Source organism: Melospiza georgiana, chromosome 9 (assembly GCF_028018845.1).
Source record: "Melospiza georgiana isolate bMelGeo1 chromosome 9, bMelGeo1.pri, whole genome shotgun sequence".
In the NCBI taxonomy this organism is placed as follows: domain Eukaryota; kingdom Metazoa; phylum Chordata; class Aves; order Passeriformes; family Passerellidae; genus Melospiza; species Melospiza georgiana.
In genome coordinates this window covers 23,528,180-23,546,120 of record NC_080438.1, presented here as the reverse complement: position 1 = coordinate 23,546,120, position 17,941 = coordinate 23,528,180, and the positions used below count along the sequence as shown (strand labels likewise).

General features: G+C 39.8%; 1 protein-coding gene across 1 annotated transcript; it reads left to right on the top strand.

Moving 5' to 3' along the window:
- Window positions 1-174: 174 nt before the first annotated feature.
- On the top strand, window positions 175-17,594 carry STIL (STIL centriolar assembly protein). The gene is made up of 15 exons (XM_058030067.1): window positions 175-281; window positions 610-725; window positions 827-1,014; window positions 1,980-2,227; window positions 3,022-3,105; window positions 3,217-3,303; window positions 4,938-5,085; window positions 6,200-6,309; window positions 7,115-7,229; window positions 8,018-9,070; window positions 10,355-10,505; window positions 11,237-11,462; window positions 13,308-13,500; window positions 14,097-14,350; window positions 16,135-17,594. The coding sequence occupies exons 1-15, from the start codon at window positions 190-192 to the stop codon at window positions 16,946-16,948; spliced, it is 3,879 nt and encodes a 1,292-aa protein (XP_057886050.1). The 5' UTR covers window positions 175-189; the 3' UTR covers window positions 16,949-17,594.
- The last annotated feature ends 347 nt before the right edge of the window (window positions 17,595-17,941 follow it).

Sequence of the window (17,941 nt, the reverse complement as noted above, 5' to 3'; positions counted from 1 at the left end):
CATAGGACAAAGTTTCTGCTTTGTTTGCCTGGACTTGAACAAAAAAAAGTACCAACAGTTTATGTATCCTATTTCTTGATTTTCTTACTGTGTCATGCCTTTGTTTTCCTTCTTTTAAACATCATAAGATAACAATGTACCTTAATCCATTTTTTTATCTCTGATCTTCCCAGATTGGTTCCCTAAAGGATGGTCCCTTTCAGTTTCCCTCTGTCCAAGTGTGCACTTTGGGACCCAGTCCCCATGGGCGATGTCATTGGCACACACATCACCTATTACAGGTATTGATACCCTTTTGGGGCAAGCTAAAGCTTAAAATAAATTATGGAGTGTGTGATGCAAAGCCTCATTTTGTCTTTTTAGTCTGTTCTATGGCAAGGCCCAAAGGAAGATGAAGCAGTGTGTTTGTTATTAGCATATAGGGATTTTCTCTGGAAAAATTTCAGTTTCCTTTCCTTTGTGTAACACAGTCTAGTGGCTTGAAGGTGCATCAATTTAAAGTAACTTAAAATTTATTTCTATTTTCTCCCCATATGGATAAGTGATACTTTAAAAAAAAAACATTAAAAAGAATTTGTGACTTAAACTTGCTTATTATCTCTTTTTTAGAAACCCCAAAATATGTCTGGTGGAGAAAACCTTGCGGCTTGCCTACCGCCATGCTAAGCAGAATGAAAAGAAATCCTTGTCCTGTTTTTTGCTTGGCACCCTGACAGTAGATGAAGGTAATTCTAGACATGAGGTAGACAGGCAGTGTTGGTTGATTAAGCTGTAGTTAAGCTGAGTTGTTTCTCTTGGACTCTGACTTTATTTCTTTATTTTGAAGATGGGGAAGGCGTAACGCTGACAGTAGATCGCTTTGATCCTGGCCGAGAAGTTGCTGATGGATCAGGCAAAATCCCAACTGCATCCCTTCCTGGAGACTTCTTGATTCCATGTACAGTTAATGCCTGGGGACCTTGTTCAGATAATATAATAGTGCACAGTGCTGAAGATATCAGCTTGGCTTTCAAGGTAGGCAGCTCTCAGCAGCTTTTGGGTCTCTCAAGCAGTGAACTCTCTGCCAGGAGGACACTGGACTATGCACAGAGCTTGATTTCCAGCACAGCAAGGTTAGGGCTGAACCAAGACCATGTAGTTAATTGTGTGAAATGAGCTGCTTGAGTGTCATTGAAAAGTGTATTGGAAACTGGTAAAGTCAGTTAATCCTCACAGGTGTTTAAGGATCACACAGTCGTTAATCTTGGATGAAAATCTTGCTGGCTGACCAAAGTGTTTCAGCTGGTCTAACCACCAAAACCAGCAAAGCAACAGCAATTGCAGGAAACTTACTTAAACAAGAGAAAACAGCTTTTTTTTTTGTCTTTTTTTCCCCTCAAAACTATCATTAATCAGTTGCAGTATTGGGCAGTTGTTGCTGAAGTGTTGCTAGGCAAGTGACCCGCCCAAAACGTGTGGAGCCCTATGTAGGTTAACAGCCATAGCTGAAATGTGTGCTCTGCTGTAAGCTATTAAATATGCTTTCCACTCCTGTAGACTTTTCTCTATTGTTGTTGTAGTGTGTATTTAAAATGCAAATTAAGCCTGCTTCACATCTGCACTTTCTCATGATGATACATCCAGATATTAAATTACATATTCCTTGAATGCAAGTAAGAAAACTTTGGAAAATCAGCTTGAGCTTTTCAGTTGTCTGTTATTATATTAATTTTTATAGCATTTAGTAACCCCATGTTTTCTAATACGTCATAAAACAATGCTGAGGTGTGCATAGCTAATTTTCAACTGTATTCTGCATTATTCATTATATTCACTAGAGCAGTGAGCTTTGGAGACCTGGGGTAATGGGTTTTTGTATAGTACCTACTGCAATAATAGCTGTGATGAATGATTTGAATTCCTAGTGTAATGCATCTTGAATCATGATAATCATAGAAATAATTTAATGTATTTAACTCTCTTTTTTTTTTTACTTCTAGGGTCTGCAGCAGAGTCTGTGCAGTAAAGAATCTCTGGATCTTTCTAAACTGCTCACTGTTAGAGCTCACATTTTTTTCACAGAAAACCTGGATAATCTACACTTTAATTTTTACTGGGCTTCTCTTACTCTGGCCAATATTTTGGAATACACCCCTGTGAAGTCTGTCCCGATTATTCCAACAGCCCTAGCAAGAAATTTGACCAGTCCTATGAATATTGCACAAGTTCAAGGAACTTACAAATGTGGGTGAGTAAAGCGTGGTGCTAAAGCTGTAAAAGTTGCCTGTCAGTTTCTTGCCTTTCCTAAAGGAGGTGGGTAGGAGAGATTTCAACTGTACTTTGCTTTTTAGTAAAATAACTGGCATAAACACGGCATGTGTTCTGGCCTTGGAAATGTATTAAAATTATGAACAAGAAACAGGAAATGGGGTGGAGCAAAAACATTAACTGGCTGAGTAGAAATTCTTTTGGCTTCAGTGAAAGTGGCAGAACACACCTCTAGTTAACATAATAAATGTAAATGGCTTCCAGCTTTTTAAACACCATAGGTGCTTGCCCTACAATGAAAAGCAGATGAATGCAAACCAAAGCTTTCTTTTTGTGCTTCTGAGATGGTATTGAGAAGTCATCATTCTGACTGGTAACTAATTTAAGAGGATGAACCAGGGGTAGATCAGGGAAATAATTTGAAATAACTGAATGTCATTTTATTTGGACAGGGACTTTATGAATGCCTCTCTGCAAATTACTCTTCAAATTTAACATGGCTTGTACTTGGGGATTTGTTATGAACACTAATTCTAGTATTCACAAAAATACTACAAATAGTACTATGTAAGTTTTGTCCTTGATAACTCTTTGACACACAGGGAATTGCTGAAAAGCTGGGGAGCTGCTGTGAAGTGTGGAGTAAGAATAGTTTTGATCTTTAATTGTTATTTTTTTCACAGTATTTTCTAAACTTGTACTTTTCAAGATTTTTTTTTTCTGAAAAACTGCCTTCCAAAATAGTAAAACAACCCAAATTTTGCTTTCTTTCAGCTACCTTACTATGGACCAAACAAGGAAATTGATTTTACTGCTTGAGTCTGATCCCAAGGCTTATGCTCTGCCATTAGTTGGAGTGTAAGTGTTCAGATTAATACACACATTGATTTGAGATGTATCTGAGGGATTACATAGCAAAAATTTGGTACCACAGCTGTCTCTAATTAGATTTTTTTTTCTTATTTCTAGTTGGCTGAGTGGAGTTACTCATATCTATAGTCCTCAAGTCTGGGCCTGTTGCTTGCGGTATTTGTTCAGTTCTTCAATCCAAGAAAGGCAAGTCACTTTTATAGGTAAAACATAGAAGTACCTAAAAAAGTATTCCACAGAAATGCATGACAGCATAGGCTCTGCTCAAAGATATTTGAGGAAATTCTGTGTTGTATAGAGGTAAGGCTGTCTGGTTTAAATGTTAGTTTTGGTTTTGGCTTCTGCATAAAAATTTTCTGTGACTGAAATGTTGAAAAGTTGAGCTGATATCCCAAAGTCAGGAGAGGGTGAACATTAATATCCTTGAGGTCACTGCATTTTGGTTTAAATGAGAAGCCACAAGCAGGAAACAGTAGTTTGAACAGTGATGGGGTTTTGTTTTTGAGCTTTTCTTAGGGGTATTTTCTTTGAGATAAGTTGTCTTCCTGGTTGTGTCTGACCAACATATTGAAACATATTGGTTTGCTACCTATGCTATCCTGTTAGACTTCCTGTTAAATGTTCAGGTTGTTTTTTAAGAGTGTTTGCATTCTGGGGTATTTTTTGATTGTGATGTTAGAGCATAATCATTCCTCACTGTCTAGATTTTCTCATTTGTAACATTTGCTGAGTTCTATTTGTGTGGAGCTGGGAGAGAGTTCAGGTGTTAGTAGTTTGAAACTGCACCTCAGGTAAATGAGACTCTAGAATATGCTGTATGCATAAGCACTTCTTCTGATTGCCCATATTTGTTTTTAAATTGTGAAATGCAACCATGTTTGCTGAACAGATGTGTCTGCAATTACAAAATAGACTTCTTTCCCTTAACAACTGAAATATGTCCAAACACAGATAAGAGACCAATTAGATTATTAGATAGGCAAGTTGGATGCTTGACTCTCATTAACTTTAACTGATGCCATCATGGAAGTGGATTAGGGGGATTTGATGAACCATGCAAACAGCATTAACCTCTGCAGGCTAACTGCTTAATCTGTGCATCATACATTTTTAACTCTTTAAGTTGTAAGTAAACTTTGAAGTTGCATGAATGTGTTTTTCAAGCATCCTGTTTCTACTGCTTTTTCTATTGCATATATTATTTAATGAAAAAGCAAACAAAAAAAGCCATTAACAAGCATGTTACAAGTACTATAAAAAGAAAAACTGTTCTGAAATTAGTCCTACCTTTTATTGGAAGCACACATTGTTGTCATTATCCTTGAAATTGTGTTAAATGCTGATTGTTGTTACTCACTAGTCTCAACTTATAGAAAAAAAACCCTTCAATAAAATTTTCCAAAAAAAATTATCATTTTGCTAATTAACGTTTTTTGAATATTTAGGGGTAACTGAGTCATTAAGTGTCTTTATAATGCATCTTAACTGAAAACTAAAAAGAAAATAAAACACAATATCATTCTTACAGATGTTTTCTTCTATTATGTTTGAACTCTTCCAGGAATTCATTTAAAGTACTAAGTGATAGTAAAGGTTTGAAATACAAAGGACTTGGATTATTCCTATTTCTCTACTTTTCTTTGGTTCTTGCATGTGGCTACAGTCATAAATCCCTTTGCACTATCTTTAGCTAAGCACCACTCAAAATGCTATGATTCACCAATTTGCTAAACTATGTGAAAATTTGTTCACTGTATTGTAAATCTAAGGGCTTTCTTCATGTTTAAGTTATTTAAAGATGTGTTTTTCTTCTATTTTAGGGTTTTTTCAGAATCTAGGAGTTTTCTTGTTGTGCTTTATTCATTGACACACAAGGAACCAGAGTTTTATGAGTGTGTTCCATGCAGTGGGCAGACTGAGCTGGGGTTTCAGATCATAACTTGCCATGAAACAGTTCACCTGTTCAAAGTAAGTGTCTTGCTTTCCTCCTGCACCGTGGTGCTTCAAAATTTGCCTTAAAAGAGTCATTATGATGTGTCCCAAATGGATCTGCAGTGTTTGAAAATTATGTAGCTCTATAAAGCTACATCATTTGTCCCTCAAATTGCGAAATTACTTCCAAAGGCAGCACTGCTCACTTTTCTAATAGCATTAAGCATCTGTCTTTTAAGTATATCATGCTGTGTTGGCCTTGGTTAGTGTTCCTTCCTACTAGTGACCTTCTGGCCTTGTGAGCAGAGACTCAGACTTCCTGCAGCATTTGTTACTCTGATGTGCTGTGTTCAGCTTGGCCACATCTGACAGCTGCTGTGGGTAATGCTTGCTGGAGAGCAAAGCTGAGTGTCGTGCTTTGCTTGAAATTGAATGCAAAAAGGAGTTCAGAGGTTACTAATTTCATCGGTTTTACTAATGGAGAATTTTATCTTTGTGCAAAGTAACTCTCTGAAAGAATTTGATGGTAGAAGTCTGGGAGATGGCTAGTAAGGCTTGAGGAAGTTCTAGGAAATCTCAGTTCCTTATGTGTTTTCCAAGGCTTGTGCAGAACATGAAGTTGAGCTGTTAATTTGCTCAGTAAATGCTGCTATGCTCTGTCAGAAGCAGTGAGTGTAATGTGTGTGCTGTGCTGTGTGCTCAGCTCTCTTCCCAACTGAATTTCCTTGTCAGGGCTGCCTTCTCCCTTTAGCCTAGGGCCAGCTCAGCTTTCTAAGATGACACATCTCTCCACAGAAGCTCACTGCTGTTGTCTCCAGGAGCTGCCCAGCTGTGGTGTGTGAGGCAGTACAGGAACGTTTGCTGTTTCCTGTAGTGGTGGCAGCCCTGGAGGAGTATCTGAGCAGTTACAGTGAGGAAGCATCTGCTCATGGCTATAATTAGCCCAACTACTTTACAGAGTAGCAGGGGAACACTGTTAAACAGGAAGGGAAGTTGTCTGCTTCCTTGTAGTGCTGAAAAATTTGCAAGTAGGGGACAAGCAGCAAATAATCATATAAATGTCTTTAAAGCTGTTTCTTTGGGAGTAGTACCTCACTGATTAAAAGTCTGAAGGTTTCCTGCCTCACAAATATGGAACATCTCATTCCAGAACGTTGAAGCATCAGACAAGAGCCCTATCCAATTTGAGTTGAGTGCAGAAAACCAAAATGCAGAAACTGAGTTCTTCAGCAGAATTTGCAAGAAACTTCCAATCAAAAGGTAAATCTCTGCAATGCCATTTATGAGCAAAAATTAAATATTTATTGGTTGAGGAGTTTGATCTGATCTGTGCTATGTGTCAGTTGTGCTGTGCATACATTCTATTGCATTAAAATGTGTGTATGTGCTTTTATTTATTCCTAGAGTTAGTATTTTTCAAGTAAGATGGTCAAGATGTCTGTATTCCAAAAAAAACTACTTGGTACTGGTGGTTTTAATTTATACAGTGGATGTTTCTAAAAAGGCTTCCTCACTGATGAGGCTTAGTTCACTCTATTAAGCTTTAAGTGAGCTCTGTCCTTTGAAGCAAATCTCTAATTGAAATCTACTTAAGTAAAAAAAATTTCTTTTTTTCCTTCTCACTTTTCAGAGCTCCAAGACCTGGATAGTTTGAAACTTAGTGATTTTTTTTTTAAGAACCTGGCTTATCCATCAAATTTTTATCTATGACTAGAAGATGGCCTTTATTTTCCTTCAAACAATATTAAAATCTTTACTGTAACACCTCCTATTTTTTTACTATATATCATTGCTTTGCTGTTAGAATGTCACTTAAAAGCTGTGTTTGTGTGATGCTGTGGGGAGGGAGGGTTTCTTGCCCAAAAGCAGCTTTTCTATTTTCATTGTTTGGTTTTAGAACGGTTTGCTTGGTTAACTCCCCAGCTAACCAGGGAGAAGATGGATAGCAGCTGCTTCTTAAAAACATTATGCACTGTAGATGGCACATTGAAAAATGTGAAGTTTCATGTTACTGCTGCCAATTCTAACAAGCAGGCATTTTTACTTTGCTTTATTTTGGTTTCAGTCCTCCCCAAGGCTCTTCACCCAGCAAGTTGTCAGCAAGTGATCATGACTCTGGTGTGGAAGATGAGGATTTATCCCCCAGACCAATTCCAAGTCCTCACCCAGTGAGTCAACAGGTAACTAAATAATAAATAGTTGCTCTGGGTATCTCAGATGTGACACTTAGAGCAGCAAAACTTATTGTAAGGGAACTGTAGAGAAAAGCTTCTCTCTCTCAATGTCCTAGCAAGGGAAAGCAGAATTAAAGAAATTAACCATGGGTCCCACTCCTGTAGCTAATCTGCCATTTTCCAGGATTTTAGACATTTTAAATTCCTGTACATGCTGTGATTTGGAAACAGAGTAGTTTCTATTTTAGGAATCTCACTGTTGTTGAATGGAAGAGCTGTAGTGTCTGAGATAGAGACAGCCAGCTCTTGTGGTTTATTTCATTTACCCAAAAGATCTGCTCTGTCCTTTTTTCACTGAAATGTGTACAAATACAATAAATACCAGCCCTTGTACAGCATAGGTCTAGAAGGATGTGATAATTGTGTATAAAATATGTCCTATTGCAGCTATCTCTTGGATCTGAGAGTAGTAAGAAGGGACACAGAGTCCACCTCTAGAAGGGAAATATCCATATTCTGACATGTACTCCCAAATGACATGGAGCATTCATTTGGCTGACAGGGCTGTTACACTATATAAAAGTAGTTTTCCTTTAAGAATGGTCCTAGAGATCTTGCTGCTTTTTCTGGATTCTCCAGTCTTTAAGGAATGTGTTTGACTTGTGTTTGGTTTGGAAGCTGATAATCATCATATATTGATTTTTAAATGAAAACATTTTATTTGAGGAAATTATGCATTCAAAGAGCAGACAATATTTTTAAATTATCATCTATGTGTGTAATTGTCCTTGCAGGTTACCAGAATTTTTCCTTCAGTGCCAGAGCTGTCACTTATTTTGGATGGGAGTTTCATAGAACCAGGACAATCATCTAAGCCTGTGGGAACTTCAGGTGCTAAAAGTCTGCCCACAGTGCCAAATCAGCCTGTGAAAAAGAAGTGTTGCATGAGACCTACGTGTCACCCCAGCCAGCACTCTGAAGACAGGCAGAACTTTCCTGCTAATGTGGGAGATCCCTCTTTGAGACGATTACCAAATCCTATAAACCAGAAAATTCCAGCTTCAATGCCTTGCAGAGGAAATCAAGCTCTACTACAGCAGCAGGTGCAGTGTAAAAAGGCTTCCCCCCAATCAAGAAAAAGTTCAGGATCATCTTCTCCTTCAACTCCTTGTAGTGGGCCTTCCCCAGATGCGTCTGTGCACCACCCCAGAAAGCCTTTGGAAAAACTTGTGTTAAATCCTGAGAGTGTCACACCACAGGGAGAGCCTCTGCCTAGGAGAGCATCAGTGTCTGGTTCCAAGCAGCTTCCTGCTGCCACACAGCCAGTCCTGCACAACTCTGCTTTGTCACCACAGAGCTGCAGACAGCCACCAGACCTGCAGGTGCCAGTTCAAGTGCCGCCTTCCTGTCCAGCATGCAGCTGTCAGTGCACTGCTTCTGTCCAGTACAATCCCATAACCCCATGGCAAGGAGTTGGGAAAATGAGCCCCGGTCACGGAGCGGAAATCCCACCGGAGGTGGCTCAGCAAAATCCTTGTGCAGTGTTCCATCAAAACATCATTTGCCCAAACGTTTGCTGCAACCCAGCGTATGCCACGAGCAGCCCTATAAATGTGAGATATCCTGGGAAAACAGGGAGCTGCTCTCATGACAATGGCTTATCAGCTGGGATGAGGATGGCATCGAGTGCGAGCCCCTCGAGCGTGCAGTGCTGTGCAGCCCACGCCCCGTGCCTGCACACGCCTGCTCCTGCAGCTCCATCAGATAATGGCATGATGGGATTATCTCCAGATGCATTCCAGCTCCTCACCCAGCAGGACAGACAACTCAAATTACTGCAAGCTCAGGTCTGTGGAAATGTCAGCTTTCTCCTCTGCCCTCTCAGTGACTATGCTTTGATAGTTCCCCTGCTAAAGGAATTAAATTAACTGTTGTCTATCCGTGTTGGAACAAGGGAGCCTGTCATACCAGCTGCAGTTTGGGCATGGAAAGGGGACTTAATTAGCCTTACCAACTGATGTCCCTTTAAAAATTATTTTACTTTTATCTAATTAAATTTTGCGTTTATTTCTGTGATATTTCCACAACATGAACGTTTATTTTTAGTAGATTGTTTGTAATGCAAACTGATACACTTTCTGTATAAATGCTTTTCTGCTTTCATGCTTGTCCATGTAAAAAAAATATTGCATCGACTATAGGCTTTGGAATTTTTGTAAATAATGAAGCACAGAATGTTCTCATATGTTGCTTTTTCCACCTTCAAACCAGCAGCTCCCTGAGCTGTTGCTTTGAAAACTTAAGTTGTCTACATCAATTCCTGGTTCACGAGATCTTTTCTATGCTGGAAAACTGGACCTTGGGGGTCTTGCTGTGCTCTGTTGCCTCACCAAGTTAAGTTTCTTCAAAACACCAGTCCCTTGATGAACCTACTGGCCCTGTATTTTGCAGGGTATGATTTGGGGCTGAAGAGACAGAGTTTAAATTTTGCTGCTGGTGATGAATAATACAAACAGAAAAGTTTGCAGTACTTGAACTAGAAAATGACAGCTGGAATTTGTTTTTGGTATAGTTCCTGTTTGTAAAGTCAAGCTCCTGAAGCATGGGTTGTGCATGTGGGAAACCCCTCCTTACTGCAGCCTTCACTGTTACTGTATTTCTCCCTGGAGCTGCAAGCTAATCGTTGAACAGGGTGGATGAAAATCCTAAGAGAAGATTGCCTGGCAACCTTAATTTTATCATTTAATTGCTTAGCTTTGTAATTAATACAAAGTTGGTGTAGGGACAGTTGGCACATAAATGCTTGGCTGGTAAGTCGGTTAATAGGCTTTGTATGTGAATGAAAGGGAGGGAATACTTCCAGCAAGTGTGGTGCAAACCGGCTTTACCCAACTTGTCTTGGTGCTGCCTCTGCCAATGTGCTTAAAGATCTTCTTTGCTACCTCTGCCAACATCAAAATTGGTGTTTTGATTTATGCTGCGTGCACTGCTGACAGCTGGAAGGTGTTCAGGCTGCTGTGGCAGCGCAGCCTGTTTGAATCCAGATCTTAGCAGAACCCGATTAATTCCCCTTTGCCTGTCACAGCTGATATTTTCTTGTGCAGATGCTAACTTTGCGGTGACTGTTACAGATCCAGCGCCTGCTGGAGGCTCAGGCTCGCCAGGAGGGTTCCTCAGAGGCAGCTGAGAAGGGGGAGAAGGCCGGGGAGCTGGTGTCCATGGAAACCCAGACCTCGCCACCACCGCGCCCCAGGAGGAGCGTGAGCGTTGCCGTGAGCACAGGTAACGCTTCATTCGTTAGCACAGACTGGCACCGCTTCCTTCTGGACGTTTCTGGGCTTCCTTGGGCCATGAAGGAAATGTTTTTGCAGAAAGGAGTTGTGCAAACATGCGCCTAGATCCAAAAAACACCTAAGTTGTTGAGGTGTTATTTGCAAGTTTAGGCTGGAGTTACTTTTGTCTTTGATTGCCATCACTGAAAGAGTTATTTTTCCAATAGGCTTAGAAAGCTGTTTTATTTAAAATGTTGTCTTGTTGACGTGTAACTCCACATCTTTTTTTATTTAATACACTGTTTTGTAAAGTAATCATTTCTATGCCAATATATACATTATTGATGTTGTTTGTAAATCATGCATGAAGAGGAGGTTGTATTTGCTTTAGTTTAGGAGAGTTATGCAGCTGTGTCTGTACAGCTGCATATTAACATATTGGCTCCTGCTAAATCCATGGAAATGTTGTGCTTAGTCTGGAGGAAACTTTGAAACAGGCTCAAGGTCAATGCATTAAAGTTATTTAATGCAACCATTTATTTTCATCAAGTATACTTTGGAAGAAACTAGGACTTGAATGATGTTTTGGCAGCTTTTAGCTGATTTAAACTGTAGATCACTTTTTAAATAGTGAAAGAAACATGAATGGGAGAAAGTTATTCCTCTAGCTGTAGAAAGCCAAAGAGTCTCAAAAAAAGTAATGACTCTTCCTAAATAGTTAAACCTCTAATTTTGTCCTAGGTGCTAGTTTATTTTGGAATACAGCCTCCGAAAAACAAGGCAACTCCATACCACGAGGGAAAAAAGAAGATGGAGAGATTTCTAAGGAGGACATAAACATTTCAATTAATGCTGAGCAAGATGCAAGTAATACAAGCATTGCTTCATCCTTAAGGGTGGTTGACATGCCCAGCTTTGTAGAGAGTATTCACCTTGTGGAAGAAGGAGCTAATCAGAACACTCCCCAGTAAGTAACAGAAACACCCTGTGCTCACATAATGTGCTGGACTGCCTTATGTAAGTTATTACTTCTGTAATATTTTTTCCTTCAGGAGTTATAAATAGTCTGACCTCAGCTGTTGTGTTCTCTCCCTTCTGTATTTTTTAATTATGCTTTGAATTGTACAGCTCACCAAAGACATCTGCCTTTAGAGTCTGCATTTATCAGTCATGCAGGTTTAGCTACCTGTCAGCAGCAGCTGATGGCAAAAGCCTTTAACTTAGAAAAGCATGCACTGTGCTGGCAGCATTCCTTTTCTTACCTTAAATCCTGACTGGAAAAGGGGATGCTGCTATACTCAGTTGTTTTCCTACAGTGGCTTTTCCTTGTCAGCATTCAGAACCTTTCCAGTTCGGAGGGGCTTGGGATGAGGTGTTTATATGTGGCTGTTCCTTGAATTTCTCTTTATTTTATGCCTGATTACTTTGTGAGTGGTGCATGCAGATACTGACTTCACTGCTGTTAATTATTTTTGAGCTCAGTTGCTTTATAGTGCAGTGACTAATCTCAGACTAATTTGGGAAGTGGTTTTTGAAATATTTTTAATTATCTATATGCATGCTATTTCTATGTAGGGATAGCTCAACAATTTAGCACTTTAGTGATCTAATATTGCCTAAGAATAAAAAGCCAAAGGAGGGGGAATGCCCTTCCAGTTAAATTAGGCTCCTAAAATGGTCCTATTGGGAAAAATGATAGTAATGAATCTATAACTTAACTATTTATAGTCCTTGATTAAAGTGCTGTCTGCAAACATATACTGCTACCAGAAATTTTATGGATTCAGATCAGTCTTATGAACATTGTATTTTTGGACAATGCCATCTTAAGGTTCTCTTCAACTTGGATTCATAAACCAGTAAAATAGCTTTAAAGTATCTTATTGTGAGAATGTAGAGCATCACCCAGATTCCTTTGAGGAGGAGGGGAACTTTTTTGGGAATGATGAATAATTGCTAGTGTAACAGTAGCTGATAACCTACATTGACTATCTGGTATGTCACGTGCTTTAAATCTTATCACTTTCAACACAGGCAATTGATCAGTTGAGTTCTGAAATTCCCTTATCTTACACTTGTCTCCTCAGGAGGAACAGGAAGGGGGAGGAGGTTGCTTGAGGATCTTCTTGGGATGATAGTAGTATTGATATGTCTGGTCTCCAAAGGCTTATGCAATGCACACACCAGTGAGGGGCATGCAGAGCATTGTGTTGTAACTCATTCAGTGTTTAGCCTTTGTAGCTCCTCTTGCACATCTCCTGTTGAAAAATATTTCAGCTAGGTGTTTGTGATGCTCAGTGTGCATGTGTGTACTTGTAACTGTCTTTGAGAGGTTTTTAAACTGCCACAGGAATCCCATGGGAAGTTATGTACCTTGGTAAAAGCAGCTTTTTAAATAAGTCATGTGTCAGAGCATACAGAAGATATTTGCTTCTAAAGGCTTATAAGTGGTCTGCTGAAAACATAAATTCCAAATTGTTAATAATTTTCCTTTCATCAGGTTTAAGTCATGGTGTGTCACTGAGTTTTGGCTAGTCCAGAGATGCCATTGCCACTTTCAAATCATGTTTTGGAAAACTAGTCAGGCTGTTGTAGTTCCACAGTTGGAAGTCTATTTCTTCAGTCTTCAAATTACTTTTGAAACTTTTGACTGCAGAAAGGGGCAAAGCCTTGAGCAGCAGGCAAAACTAAAACCCCTTAGGATCGATTGTTCTCCTCTTCTGATGTTCATGAACAAACTAAGTACATATAGTAATAACGATGCTTTTGCTGTTTCAAGGAAATATGTAGCTATCTTGGTGTTCTGTTCCAGAACTGGAAACGTTTCCCAGGCACTTGCTCATGGCTCATCCTTGGAGGACAGTGCCAGTGTGTGTTTACAGAAAGAGCCATCGGAGGGAGCCAGGAGCCAGGTGGTGGTAACAAGCGAGCAGAGCTCGGAGGCACCCACCCCGCTGCTGCCTCAGCAGCCCTCAGAGGAGCTGAAGCTTTACCAGGACTTACTGGTAACTCATGCACGTTTTATATTCTGCACTGAATGCAACAGTCAGAACAGCACCCTGCTGAACTTATGATGTGGTGTTGGCAGGAGTGAAAGCTGCTTGTGGTTTTCAGATTCACATTGTGCTCTACAGAAAACTCTGAGTTTGTGGTTCTTCAATTTTTTTGAATGTTTAAGTGGTTATTTTGTACTTCTCTTTCATGCATACATGGATTACTTTCTATTATCTAATGAATAATATTTTTTTATTCAAGGGCCTCAGCTGATAACTTCCCAAATTAGTGGCCTTTAAAATAACACAGCATTTTACCTTCAAGTCCCTTAAAGGGCAGATATTTTCATCTTGAAGAATATCAGTATGTGATGTGTTTAAATTCAGAACAGACTCTTTTAGAAAGCTTGAAGTGTAAGATGTTGCAGTGTTTGACTACACTGCTGTGAGTTTAAGTGATTGCATCTGAACTATATCTGAATTTGCCTTCTTTGTTAGAATAAGCTATTAATCCATCAAGTTGTATTTGAAGTTGTGTAGTCAGGAATTTTGTATTTGACAGTCCCTGTATGTCATTATGTTTTTGCCATGTGCTCCTTTTTCTGTAGGGCCAAGTAAACCACCTCTTAAAGACCTCAGAAGAGCAAGATCATTTGCCTTTAAAATCAGAATTTGTTGTTGATGATGGTCCTACATATCAGGATATTGATGGTACAGCAGAAGTGGCTTCAGAGACTCACACAGGAGAGGTGGACAAAGAAAGTGTCCTTAGTGCAACACTCAAACAGCTGAGGAGCCTTGGAGTGACTGTGAACTCACCTGGCAGTATGAAGGAAAATACACACAAAGTGGACAATGCCAGGTAAAAAATGCTGGTGGTTTTGAGTAGTAATGTGCAGATCCAACTGAAAATGAAGATTTGGCTCAATGAGTCAGAAGAAGACTGCTCACTGCCACTGGGATTTGGGTGCACCTTGATCTGCATTTCCTGCAAAATTGAAATGCTGGCTCATGCTATGGGCATTTCAGATAGGTTTAAGAGATCTGCTAGAAAAACTCAGAATATTTAAATAGCACACAACCCTCTTGCTGTTAGAGCATCTGGTGATTCTTAAAGGGCTGTGCAGGGAATTCCCTAGAATAACAAGGAAGCTATGGGCAATTCTTTGGTCTGTCTCCAAGTATTCCAGAGCAGCTCTGGACCTGGTATTTTGTCATTGCTTCTTAACCTTTGTCTTGCTCTTTACCAGTGAAATTCTTACTGTGTCTTTGGTATCTAATCAAAACTGGTTCTGTCCTAATTGCTTGTTATTGTGGGTGCTGTGCCTTGAGCAGAGAAAGTGCTGGGGAGGGAAGCAACAGCCTTGTTGAAACAGAGGAAGGAACAGAGAAGTAACTTCTGAAGGAGGGTTTTTAGGCACAGGAATTTACTTGCATAGCTGTGTAGGCATAGGCTGACTGCCTGGTACAGCTTCACTTTCATCCTTATTGTCTTCTTGATCCTAGTGTGTAGCTGTTATGTAAACAAAAAATCTCACCACCTCCTAATTAATCTTCTCTTCAGCCATGTGTCAAAAGCTGTTTGTAGTCATACAGTTTCTAACCTCTTTTCTCTCCTTTTCACTTGTGTTTTATTGGGTGATTTTCTGGGATTTCTGGACTGCCTTCCTGGCTGGAGTCTGTCAGTGTTCTTTTAATGTGAATAACATGCTAACATGTGAACCTGTAAGGCAAAACTTGAACTCTTGGGGTTTTTTCCTTCAAACTTGGGGAGTGGGGTGGAGTTCTTCCTTCTGCCACTTTCAAGACTGATAAACAATTCTGAGAAAAGATCTACAGCTCAGTAGAGAAGGAAACAACAGTGCAGCTCCATAGCATAATAAGTGGTTGTTGTTGCTGAGCCAGTTTATTTTCCCTGGGCAAACTTCAGAATTTGTGCTCAGTGAAATAGGAAGCCTCTTAATTCTTAATATGAGGAGCTTAGGTTTATGAACTAATATATGATGTGTGAGCTAAATGCAATGGTTTACAACCATTACTGGTGCACCAGAGCTTGTTCTTTTGGTCTTCAAACACATGATATGTATACAAGAAATTGCTGCACCAGGCAACAGAACAAATGAACATTCCTCATTTGAAGGTACTTCAAAAACTAGAACCTTGTAGGCTTCTGGAAACAGATGCTATGTCAGAGTTTCTGTAAAAATCCTGGAATTACCATGCATTGGGAAAGATATTCTTGGTCTCAGTCATTTGGCTTGTATTTCTAGCTATAAAATTTGGGCTGAATGGTAGAATTTAGAGTTGTAGGATCAGACACACATAATGTCTCGTTCACTGGTGAGAAAAGACCAAGAGTTCAAACTTGCTTTAAAACCAAAAACCAGCACTGTAACCTGCTAGAGATGGGTGACTGCTCATATGAGAGTAGTGTGCATTGAAGGAGAAGGGAATATCATCCATCCTCTGGCAGTGTTTAGATACTTATGGGGGTGAGTAGCTAGATTTAATTATGTGCAGATAATATGATCTCAGTCCTGATGAGGCCGTGTTCAGGAAAAAAGGAGAAATCAGTACAGTGAGCAAAACTGTGAAATTGATGCTTTTCCTGTAATGCTAAGGTAACTTTTTGCTGCTTTATTTCAGCATCTTGGCGTGCATAAGTCCTGAAGCAGTGGTGCCTGGGTTAAATTCCATGTTACTTGCCAATGTCAGCGTGTGTCCCAACGTTGTTGATCTGAGCATGGAGGCCAATGCCATAGCCCTGAAGTACCTCAGTGAGAATCAGTTATCCCGGCTGTCCCTCAGCCGCTCAGGCCGGAACCCTCCCACAGATTTCTCCTTCCAGGACATCCTGCAAACAAATGCAGACAAGAGCATGGTGGGTCTGAGTTTAATTTCTCCCAACAACATGTCCTTTGCAACCAAGAAGTACATGAAGCGATATGGGCTGATACAGGGCAGTGACAGCAGTGAGGATGAAGAGGAGCTGCAGGCTCAAGATGGCAATTTTGGCACTGCCAAAAGCAAAAGCATGCCAAACAAAAACTGTGCCCCTGCATTGGACAGCTTCAGCCACCAGACTGAATTACCCAAAAGAGTGGATGGAAGGGTTCCCATACACCTAAAAAGTCACAGCAGAGAGTTGGCTAATGCTTCACCAGAATTAAACAACCCTGTGTTAAGAAACATTACAAATGAAATTTTCCCTCCCAGAACAGATCAAGCAAATGAAAACCCACTTCAGTTCCTGAAGGATTTAAAATCAAAACCCAGATTGTTACCTGGGAGGGTTGAATTCACTGAACAACCTGTCAGGAAAGATGAAGGAGATACTCAGGCCTTTCGTGGAAATCTGCACACTCCAACCCTTGAAATGTTAAACCAGTCAAACAGCATCAATTCTGTTGGCACCATTCTTGATGTCAAACAACTCAGGCAATTACCAAAGCTGTTCTGAACATCCCTTGAGATGGCTGCAACCACTGCTTCAAATCAAGAGGGCCCTCTCTGTAAAGGAGCACAGGAAACCACAGATTGAGCTCTCTTTGAAGAGGTCACTCTGTTGTACAGTGTAAAACTTGCAGAACTTTCAGCCAGCTCAGGGACAGCCACCTCAAAGTGCCTGGCTGAGGCAGTGCTGATCAGCACAGACATATGTGTGCATTTTTGTTTACAGCTAAATGTGATTTTAGAGCATATTGAAGGTGAATCAACCTGAGCCCAAGATGTATTTTTATATAATTTTTAACAGTGGTGATTTTTTACTTAAGTGTTCTTTTGTTAACTTTTTAAAACAGACTTTTTTCCATGTTTGTGCCAACTGTGAGCCACTGATAATGTGTGTGGCAGAGCAGGGGTAACAGATCTAAAGCACTAATTTTTAGAAGTTTGCTGAAATGGTTGGATTCCTGTTTGTGGGTTGTGTCTGTGGGGAAGGGAAGTATAACTTTGGCTTTACTTTGCATAAAATTATTTTGAATTCAGCCAAAATGGCACATGTAACTCTCTGTATCATGAAATCTTTGAAGGAAACAGGGGAAAGCTGGCACTTTTAAGACTTGTAATTTTTTTCATCTCTGTTTTCTATTTATTTAAAATTACATACTGCTGATAAAGGTCAAAGTTTCCATTAAAAAAAATTAATCTTCACTTGACTAATGCTGCCTTTATTTAAGACACATGTGGCTTTCCAGTCATTGTTAAAAATTGTTAACTTGAAGTTCAGTGGTTCACCTACTGCTGAACTCATCAGGAGTCTGATACTGGGTGGTGGGATAAGCAGAAATAATTTACTTTGTTCTGAATGAACACATAAATTTCTGTCACCAAGACTCCAGTCTATTAATGAAGCAGCTCTTTTCCATAACCTTGTGATGATAATATTGCACAAGGTGAAGAATTGGCTGGAAGTGGTGATTCATTCCCATTCCCACCATTCCTGGTGGGAGGA

Coding starts and splice junctions, on each gene's coding strand:
- STIL (XM_058030067.1), top strand. CDS start 190: ATGGTCCCTTTCAGTTTCCCTCTGTCCAAGTGTGCACTTTGGGACCCA. Junction 6,310..7,114: donor AAGAAACTTCCAATCAAAAG/GTAAATCTCTGC, acceptor TTTTGGTTTCAG/TCCTCCCCAAGGCTCTTCAC. Junction 13,501..14,096: donor AGCTTTACCAGGACTTACTG/GTAACTCATGCA, acceptor CTTTTTCTGTAG/GGCCAAGTAAACCACCTCTT.